The 10,656-nt window shown below is 34.2% G+C and overlaps 3 protein-coding genes across 3 annotated transcripts; 1 reads left to right on the top strand and 2 right to left on the bottom strand.

Moving 5' to 3' along the window:
* The first annotated feature begins 404 nt into the window (after positions 1-404).
* Positions 405-782, top strand: LOC141641878 (E3 ubiquitin-protein ligase MPSR1-like). The gene has a single exon (XM_074450521.1). It carries the CDS (start codon positions 405-407, stop codon positions 780-782), a length of 378 nt encoding a protein of 125 aa, XP_074306622.1.
* Positions 783-954: 172 nt separating this feature from the next.
* Positions 955-3,781, bottom strand: LOC141632266 (protein HOTHEAD-like). The gene is made up of 3 exons (XM_074444827.1): positions 3,613-3,781; positions 2,457-3,107; positions 955-2,175 (listed from the first exon to the last, which is right to left on the bottom strand). Exons 1-3 carry the CDS (start codon positions 3,713-3,715, stop codon positions 1,328-1,330), a joined length of 1,602 nt encoding a protein of 533 aa, XP_074300928.1. The 5' UTR covers positions 3,716-3,781; the 3' UTR covers positions 955-1,327.
* A 938-nt stretch (positions 3,782-4,719) lies between these two features.
* Positions 4,720-6,888, bottom strand: LOC141644146 (myb family transcription factor PHL8-like). The gene is made up of 5 exons (XM_074453619.1): positions 6,501-6,888; positions 6,295-6,371; positions 5,763-5,914; positions 5,608-5,677; positions 4,720-5,393 (listed from the first exon to the last, which is right to left on the bottom strand). The coding sequence occupies exons 1-5, from the start codon at positions 6,634-6,636 to the stop codon at positions 4,890-4,892; spliced, it is 939 nt and encodes a 312-aa protein (XP_074309720.1). The 5' UTR covers positions 6,637-6,888; the 3' UTR covers positions 4,720-4,889.
* Positions 6,889-10,656: the final 3,768 nt, after the last annotated feature.

Raw genomic sequence — 10,656 nt, 5'->3', positions numbered from 1 at the left:
AAATTTGACTCCAACAATAATTTCACATTTATGTTCATGTCATCCACAATATCTTACCTTTTTAGTTAATATTGAGAGATGAACCAATATTATAACCCGTGCAACGCACGGGCACAAAATCTAGTAACTAATAAGCAATGGAAATTGGAAAGTCCGCGTTAATTCTGTTTTTGGAAAGTACTGTATTCCAAATTTCTTTCTCCCCAACGGATACACAAAATATATAAACCCCAATTGGTTCCTCAAAAACTCCCATAATTCACATACATCTCCACACAATTTTACGTTTAAAAATTCCCAATTTTGTAATGAATTCACAACAAGAGCCGACCCGAATTGCATCCTTGGGCCCGAATTCCCACCAAGAACGGGACGTACTAATCAACCCGATAACCGAAATAGTGATGGAACTTGAATCATTCTTTAACAGACCAGCAGAAACAGAGGAGGGTAAAGGTGGGCAACCACCAGCAGCGAAATCAGCGGTGGAGGCAATGCCACGTGTCGATATCAGAGACGAGGGTGACCTAGCAGACCTAGGAGAGTGTGTTATATGTTTGGAGGGGTATAAGGTGGGGACCACACTGAAGAAGATGCCATGTCAGCATGGGTTTCATGAAAGGTGTATTGAAAAGTGGTTAAGGTTACATGGAAGTTGTCCTGTTTGTAGGTTTGTTATGCCTGTTGATGACGTGGACAGGAATCGTAATGCTGATGGCGATGACGTGGACAGTGTCCAATTCGATTGGTTTGGTTATGTTGATCACTTTTTTCAGCAATAATTATTTCTTTTGAGTAGGTCTCGTTTAAGACGGTTAATCTGTCATAAGCGTGAAAACGGGTTAAATTTTATTATGATGATGTTTGTCAAACAAATTTTGATTTATGTTATCGATAAGCATCGTCATTATGTGATTATATAGAAGATACTGTAGTAAAACGAACATGTTTTAATAATTTGTTTACCTTTGATTTAAAAAAAAAACAATCGGACACAGTCGTTGGTTCAAATTCATTTGTTCGAACAACGGAACACTTTAACTAGCTGTATACCTGGAGAATCGGGGCAAAAAAAAAACGAAAAAAATCTAGGTAGCAAATCCCGATTCTTCATTCTACCAAAAATTGATGATCATTTATCGCAACCGGGTTAAGACTCAGAAAACAATAGACACCCTCGATCACATATTTTTGCATGTTTGTTTGATAAGCATGCTTTAACACTAAGTCAAAACATGCAAAAGTCAACTAGCTTAGTGTTCAAACTCGCTAGCAACATAGTAACCCTGGTGGCTTCTTTTACGCCAAAACATAAAAACAAACTCAACTATGAAGAAGATCCCAATCTTTTCTCTATGATTTTCAAACCTTGATATCTTCCTAGCATCATCAATGTAGCCATAGGATTAGTCCCAGGAGACTCAACCAAAGTCGATCCATCCAAAACCCGTAACCCCTTAACTCCATATACCTTATACTCTTTATCTACCACTGACCCGATACCACACCCGCCATGATAATGATAAAATGTACTTACATGCTTCTTGCAATACTCTCTACTCTCTTCTTCTCCTAATTTTACCATGTCATTACGTCCCTCGCCTAAGTATACCCCCACCCATTTAGTCGCGGATACTTCTCCTACCAGTTCTCGAATCCTTACACATTTTTCCATGTCCTCTTTTTCAAGAAGGTAGTTGAACTTCACTAGGGGATTTTCTCTAGGGTCCATGGTTTTTAGCTCAAGTTCGCCGTGTGATTTAGGGAATGCTAGCTTACCGGCTATGGACACCCTTGTTAAGTTATACGAAACAGGTACAATTATCGACTCAATTATGATGTTATAGTTATCAGTTATACCCGTTACTTGGGGGGTATCCGGTACCCTCCACTTTGGCTTCGAGTCCACAAAGAGTGAAATTGCCGGATTATCCTGCATTCCTTTCCCGATTCCTGATATATTAGCCACTATGGGAATGTTGAACTTTTGTAGGTGACTCGACGGTCCAATCCCGCTTAGCATAAGTAATTGAGGACTGCTTAGAGCTCCGGCCGAAAGTATAACTTCTCCCTTTATACTTGAATTGTCTTTCTTCGTTAGGTACACATTGTATGTATGTTTTCCGTTCCCTTCGCTTTTGATGAATGTGACTCCATAAGCCCTAGGTTCTTCCCCTGTATTGTAATATGCAACTGTCAATCTCCCTTATACTAAAAGAATAAGAAATCTCAAAAAAATTCCCGCTTAAATGAATTTGGTTGTAATTGGGCTAATAATAAATTTTACAATTAAATTTCAAATTGAGTTAAATAGGAGTATCAGTTTTATAATTATTTTCTTTAATATTCCTATCTAAAAAAACCGCGTATTAGCGCGGGATCTATACTAGTTAGCTTAACAATAAAAAAGAATCGGCGTAATGTAGGCTAAGTTGAAATGGCGAGTCTGAACATACCGTTGTTGTGAAACATGATCTTGCTGACAGTCGCGTTGAGTAAAACCGTAATGTTCTGTAAATTTCCTGCAATAAGAAGATCAGCAGCAGTGTGTCTATTCCCAAACGCGTCAAATAGCGTACCACTCAATTTAGTCCCTTGTAAATGTTCCAAACTATAACCATTAAAAGGCAAAACCCCTGCTTCTAAAAGCCCATCCAAAACAACAGATTGCCAAGGACTTAAAAATGGCGGAAACACTAGCTTGGATTCGATCCATTCATACGCCGATTTCACCATATTTTCATCCCAACCCATTTTCTTAACAAATTCACAACTTGCTCTGCTATAAAATCCACTGTTTATAGAGGTTGATCCTCCTAGTACTCTTCCCCTATAATTCACAACTCCGTCTATAGACACAAACTCTTGTGCCACGGAAGTGTACTTGTTTGTTTCGAGTAGTGGAAACCCGAACTTTGTACGCTCCAAAATTGTTGGGTTGTTGTAAGGTGAACCGCCTCGTTCTATCACTAGAACAGAGAATTTTTCTGAGAGTGTTGCTGCTAATGCGCAGCCGCTTGCTCCTCCACCAATGATGATATAATCGAAGGATTTCCCTTCGATTTCTGTAGCATTTGATGTCATATAGGGAAGTTTTGCTTCAAGTCCTGCATTTGGAAACAAGAAGTTGAGTTACTACTAAAAACTGTGCATAGATTTGCATTTTGCTGACATGCGCTAGTAGGGGCGGTCGCCCCGCTGAAAATTTTTGGCCACGCTGACTTAAAATCGAACATCCTGGCTCCGCCACTGCTCGCGCATGATAAGATTCGGACAGTGACATAACCAGGATTTATAGCTAGGGCGCAAGAAATTCTAGCAAGAAGATAATTAATACTAGTAATATGATAAGTTAAGTTGGGAAAATATTCGAATTTTACTTAAAAACATTCAAATTTTCGTTGTCTAGCGAGGGTGAGCATTCCTGCTAAGCCCTATAGTTCCGTAATTAGATTCAGGTGTGGTCGTAAACCAATGACAATACTAGTTTTTTGGTGCAAAGGGAGCGAGAAGGAGAAATATGTTGCTGACGGGACAGGTCTAAGTACCATCTAAGCTAATTGACATCTGCACTAACGACAATAATAGTAAAAGAAATGATGAAATACTAACCTTTGTCACATAATGTAGTAGGAGTACTAGATGGTGAAGACAAGTAAATGAATGAAAGAATAGTTGTAGTAAGAAACCAAATTTTAGTGTGTGGAAACTCCATTTTGTAATATTTTGACTTTTGTTGAAGACTATGAAGGTGAAAAATGTGAATATAACAAGTTTAATTGGTCCAAAAGATAACCATAATGCTAGAAATTTGCGCATGTTTTAAGCAATTATGCCTAAGAATGTTGTTATGTTGGGATGTCATTATGTTGTTTGCTTTGTTATTATTGCATGTCGTTAATTACTTAATTAGTTTAAAGTTGAAATTAGTTAGCTCTCTTACCTAATTGGATGGTGTAGTAAAAAAAGTTGGTCCTAGATAACATTATTACATGACCAAATTGTTGTTGATGATGGTTGCTCATTGGTAGCCCCATTAGGTAAAATGATGAAATTACTTTATTTGAGATAATTATCATTCTTATTAAATTATATTTTAATATGTATATGAGTTATATGAGTTTCCCTTTAACTTTTTAGGCAGAGAAAATAAGAGTCGGAACATATATTTATTTCGCGTAACTATAAATCAACAAAACTTCATATTTAAAATAAGAATATATCTTTTAAATCCTAAAAAACAGGTGAATTGTAAGGCTAACTTTCATGGACTAGTAAAAGGTTTCCTTACTATCATAAAGTGATACGATTACTCCGTAATATTTAAATCCATTTTAACTGTATAATGTATATACCATCCTAAATAAGACTAGCTGGTTAATCCGAAATGGAATTCTGGTCTTGTGATGGCTTGATGGGTATAGAGCAAAAGATGCTAGCAGCTTAGCATTAGTTAAAGTGATGATGAATTGATGATGCATTGATGACCTCTTTGTAGAGCACAAGCAAATAAACTTTAGCTCATTATCAAGCCAAGTCTTTTTGATAATAGAAAGCAGAATTGTCTATGAGAATACCTACATTATTTTCTTTTTATGAATATAAACAAAGTCATTGATATGACATCTGCAAGGGTGAAGTTTAACCGTTAAAACTTAAGTGAACTCCCAAAGATCTGAGATTCAATACAAATGAGCAATGGTACGATTATAATCAACATTATCTCCTAAAATGAACTTTTTAACCATATAATAACATTTTTTACAAAGATTACATATGACACATCTTTATACCAACTTACTAAGACCAAATCTAAAAGCTAATATTGATCCCATAAGAAGCACTTAAATACACAAATTCAAATTTCTTCCTATACCTTTAAATTCAAGTCAATTATTGGGTTGCTTTAAACTCAATTCTAAGTCAAACTCACATTGACTCTTATTAAGATCAAATGTCTCCAAAACTTCAAATTTCATTTTCTTGCTATGTTTTTCTTGGACACAAATACCCTCACAACTTATGCTTCTACTCCTCTTCCTTAAAGACGGGCCCGACGGGCCAATTGGCCCAGTTTCATCATCGAGTCTCTCAGAGCTTTCTAATGAGGTCAAGGAGCTCTCGAGAGAGCATCCTGTAGTGCGTCTTATTGTACCCATTTGACTTCGATTATTATTATTATTTTTGTCTAGGGACAAATCTGTTGTTTCGGTTAACTCGGAAAATGAAGAACTGCTAACCATTGAGGCTAATTGAGAAAGTTCAGCTTTTGCATGTTCTACACCAATTGATGAACAATTATTATAGCCAGACAGTGTTTCATGTGCTTTCTTCAGTACTTTCTGTAAATATTTTCCTTGTGCCTCAATCCTTAACTGTAAACGTCTCTGTACCTGATTTCACAAACATATGAAATGTTATAATTATATCATTTTTTTATATGAAACGGTTTTACACAGAAGACTGGCCTACAAAGAGGACACTTGTTAATTTTTATATGAAACGGTTTTACATAGAAGTTCTTTTTCTTTTGTCTAACTACTTAATAACTTTACCCGTTAAGGTAGCTGACATCTGACAGCGATATACTCTGTATAATCATTTTACCTCAATTTGTTGATGTAGTTTTCTCTGAACCTCCATCTGAATTTGTAAAGCTTCAGCAATATGAACATCTCTGTCAAACAACAAATAATCAAAAGTCAGTCAAGATGTAATCCGTCTTCTAACAGCAATCAAGAAAATCGCTAACTCGATCTTACTCTTGTATTTGATCTTCAGTCACTTCATCTGCTTCATTTTTCTCGTCTAAAAGATTAAGCTCATTGATGCTGCAATTCTCTTCACTATCAACAGTTTCTTGCTTCAAATCCTTGCAGATTTCTGATTGCTGGTTTTTCCCAAGTCTGAATTTCTGCAATAAGTATAATAATTCACATATTTCAGATTACAGTCTTTTTAATATAGGAACAGATTCTGCAGTTTATAGACTATACATCTGGAGGTAGTACCTCTTATTGTTTATTTTCTGAGTTTTATTTTAAAAATTTTGAGTTCTGCTTTATTATAAAGATTTTGAGCACATTTACTAAAACATATTCGTAATCTTTTTTCTTCAGATTCTTGTATCTGGCCGCTTTACACAAGAATTTGTATTAAATGGGTTTTTTGTAACCGCCATTTTTTCGGTAATATATTTTTTTCAAAATATTAGTGTAAAACGGCCTTACAAGAGACGAATTGTTCTCGAAGAACATAAATGTAATGCTTGTATGAGTAGAAAACTAGAAATACCTGTAAATGACTTTTTAGGTGATACAAAGTGAGCCCTGGAATTCCCAACATCCTCATCAAACTCTTTGGTGTTGCCTCTGTTTAAAAAATAAGAAAAAAAACATCTTAGAGAAAATTATCGTGTCTGATACTTGGAGTCGAGTCAAAGTAACATAATAAAATGAGAAAACATGGTAATTAAAGAAAAAAAGAACCAAATTCAATACTTTCAGGGCCTCCAAGCTGATTAACAGCGTCGACGAATCGTTGATGAAGCTCTGGTGTCCATTTAAGCCTAGGTTTTGCATCAGTAGATAAAACCAAACTCATATCTTTACTACTTTGCACATTTTCATGATCCATTTCTAATGTTGTTTTGTAAAAGAATGAAGGGTTGGAAAAACAGAAGCAATCATATAAAAAGTATATAAACAACAATTCTTGTATAAAACCGTTTTAGATAAGTGTAAATGGTATATTATTGGTATATAAGGAAAGATTGGTTAATAAATGTGAATGTTGCAGTTCTAGTGATGTGGGAGATGTGGTTGATTTTATATAATAAGGGAGGGAGGGAGTTGGTTGGAGCTTTGTCCTATGTTCTCACTCCATATCTGGAAACATTTTATGTGGGGTGCTGAAGGAATATATGCCCATGAGCTGGGGGTCTCTCTTTTGGACTTTATTTAAGTAGTTATTTATCCTGGACGGTTTTAAATGATGATTACTGTTAATCGATCTTACATGTGGTATGTGAGTGTATGTCTACTTATGATTAAGGGTTGGTTTGTTTTGGTAAATTGGGATATGGACAATCTTTCTGTGTAGCAGATTTTGGAGCGAGGAAATATAAGGGGACTACAACGAGAACGGTTAACATTAGAATCAGTAAGCCAAAGAAACTAAAGAATAATTTATCTTCTAAAAAAGAGCATATCAACTATTGAGCTAAATTGAAGTCTATTAGTTAACATGGTTTAGTATTTGACCTAATACAGACGATTTTAAATGATGATTAATGTTAACCGGTCTTACATGTGGTATGACTTATTATGATCAAGGGTTTGTTGTGTTGGGTTGATCGGATTTTTAATGATGATTAATGTTAACCGGTCTTACATGTGGTATGACTTATTATGATCAAAGGTTTGTTGTGCTGGGTTGATCGGAGTATGGACAATTTTTTTTGCATGACCGATCTCTTAGCAATGTAATATAAGGAGGTTAAGGTTATCAAAGAAGCTAAATAAAGGATAATTTATGAAATAAATTGTTAATAATACTCCCTCCACTTTCCTATTTTCACCCCATTTCCCTTTTTTGGCAAATTATCTATTTTCACCCCATTTCTCTTATTTCCTTATTTGAACTACCTTTTTCATTCTTTAATCATTCTTTTCACCCCACTTACATCTCTTTTATTATTTTTTTATTCTTTAATCATTCTTTTCACCCCACTTACAACTCTTTTATTACTTTTTCATTCTTTAATAATTTTTCTTAATATCCGTGTAAAAAGAAATGGGGTGAACAAAAAAAAGTGGAGGGAGTAATTACTTGTAGCTTCTAAAACAAGCGGGGATCAAATGATTACTTTTAAGTCGTCTCATATTGTATTTTTTTGCGAAAAGGATTTACAAGAGCGATTTTCATGCTGACGTGGCTCAAACTCAGATCATGAGTACCAAACACTCATATTTTTACCAACTAAGCTAGTTGACCTTAGTAACCTGAATTGAAGTCGATTAGTTAGCCTAATATGAGTTTTAGTTCACAAGTGATTAGTTATCGACTTATCTTTGGGTCCGTTTCACATCTAAATTAAATGATTTCTTTTGACTTAGAAATAGAGTGGATAGAATCTCCATAATTAGAAGAGAAAAACACAAATCAACAAGGAGTCTCAAAAGGAGAGAAATAAGAGAATAAATGTGTTGCCTTTGTTTTCTTTGTTACTTTCCCACTTCTTCACTCTATTCCATCTGATTCCCAATAGGAATTATGTTAACCCCACCATTTTAAATAATGGATGGAAAGCATATAAAAGTGTGTAGGATCATGTTGTTGACGAATTTCATTTAATAATGGATATATTTCTCATAAATTTCTGTTTAAGACGGCAAATAGTATGAATAAGATAAAAGCAGAATAATAGGAAAAAAATAAACAATTTATCTTATATGTTGAAGTGAAATGATGTATAACCCGATTTATCTTATATGTTGACTGAAGTGGTATGACATTTAACCCGTTTTAACATTAAGACAAACATTAAGAAATGATAATGATGTCTTTGTTACTAACATCTCTAATTTTTCTTTCAACTCATATATCTTTTACTTTTTGCCTCATATTTTTCTTTGTTGTGGTGGAAATTGTCAGAGTCTTTTTGTTCCTTATAGAGGTGGAGGAATCAAAGAATCTAATTATAGATTTTAGAGGGGACACGCACTAAATAACGTAATGTGTCATCAACCATGACAAATTGAAGATCAAATCAACTTCTTCAATGAAATGAAAATGAAATTTTTTGGTCTTAAGTCTAGTACTCTATTCTTCCATATTAGGTTTTGACATATATAGATCGGGATATCAATCACAATTTTTCGGAATCTTTCCCATATGATCAGATAAGAACGCGAAAAAAATATCAATAGAGAGAACTGTCATAAGGTAAATTTGAAAATAGTTTAAAAATGTAATTAAAAATTTCAAAATTTTCACGGCTAGCAGGGATGAGTGTTCCGGCTAACCCCCTTAATTAGTTATGCGTTGTATTTATGGTCGATAACACCCACAAATTATCGAAAATATAAGTCCATGTAAATGTATATTAAAGTAACAAGTGGCTCTTGATGGTCGACCTTGTAATCCATATCTTGAAACAACCTAAAAACTAAGAAGGCAAAACATTGATCACAAAGCAAAAGTTGAAAGGTGAGGCAATAGATGGCAAACAACATAATCTATAAAGTCAATTTGATCAAAGATTGATGTTCTTTATTTAGATTTCTTGGGTTTTGGTTTAGAGTTTCATATAAGGAGGAATCAAATTTTAATGATTAATTTTAAAGCATTTATTTGTTATCTTAGTGACATATATTTAATTACATTTTTTTTGGTTAATTTTAATTAAATTTTACATGCATGAGGTAACATCATTACATGACAAAAGAGCTTCAACTACTAAAGCCTAAAGGAGAAAAAAAAGGAAGAGCACAATATAACATAGAGGGCAATTCAATGTCTTTGCTTGGTGAAAGAATACAATGCCTTTGACATAAACACATAGGGATCCCAATCAATTGGTCCACATTATTACTTTGACATGCATGCATGATTTGTTGCATATGATAGAATGATTTTTTGAAGGAATGATATGGAGTAAATAGTTAAGTGAATAACATTTTCCAATATAATTGGGAGTTAATTTTTTACATTTGAAGTGTGTGATCAACTATACAATTACTCCGTATATATTACTCCGTTCGTTTCGATAAGTAGTTATCATTGTTTGAAATATATGAGGGAATTTCAGAAAATAATAGCTATTGACTTGACAGAGGGTAGGGATGGCATGGGTCGGGTTGGATCGGGTTTTGCAAGATCCAAACCCGATCCACTTACTTATTGGATCCCAGATCCATATCCATACCCGATCCATATCCAAAATTTTAAAATCCATACCCGATCCATTATACTTTTTTCAAACTCATACCCGCTCCAAATCCATACCCGATCCACTGCATAATCCAAAACCCAATACGAAACTTGATTTGACTACATAAAAATTTAATCTTATATAAGAAAATTTAAATTTCAAGGTTAATAAAGCCTAAGTTTTCAATAATATCCACTTGGATCGGGTTCGGGTATGAATGGATCGGGTTTGGATTTGGTTCGGGTTTTCCAATAGTGGATATGAATATGGTTTTTTAAATAGTGGATCGATAATGGGTTTTTAAAGAGTGGGTTTGGATCGAATTTTTTCTTCGATTCGATTCGGGTTCGGTTCGGTTTGGGTGATAATTGCCATCCCTAACAGAGGGAGTATACAACTATATACTAGGAATATTTAATTCTATCTTATTTTCATGACTAAATATATGTTTTGACTTATTTCCATTTTGGTAACCTAAAGTAAAGTTCATGACTAAATTTATGTTATGAGCTCAATACATTATTTTTTGCTTGAAAAAACTAATCTCATGTTACCAAATTAGGAAATAACCCAAACCTCATGGTACTAAAGCATAATTATCAAATGCAACTTTAGGGTAGCAAAGTGAAATTTTTTCATGTACAGTTTATATCATTTTATTTTAATATCAGTTTCAGTTAGGTGAGTTTTTATGATTTTAGCTGTTCCACTACTTATACATC

Source organism: Silene latifolia, chromosome 2 (assembly GCF_048544455.1).
Source record: "Silene latifolia isolate original U9 population chromosome 2, ASM4854445v1, whole genome shotgun sequence".
Lineage (NCBI taxonomy): Eukaryota > Viridiplantae > Streptophyta > Magnoliopsida > Caryophyllales > Caryophyllaceae > Silene > Silene latifolia.
The sequence above is the reverse complement of the archived record's forward strand: the minus strand, read 5'-3'. Positions and strand labels throughout refer to the sequence as shown.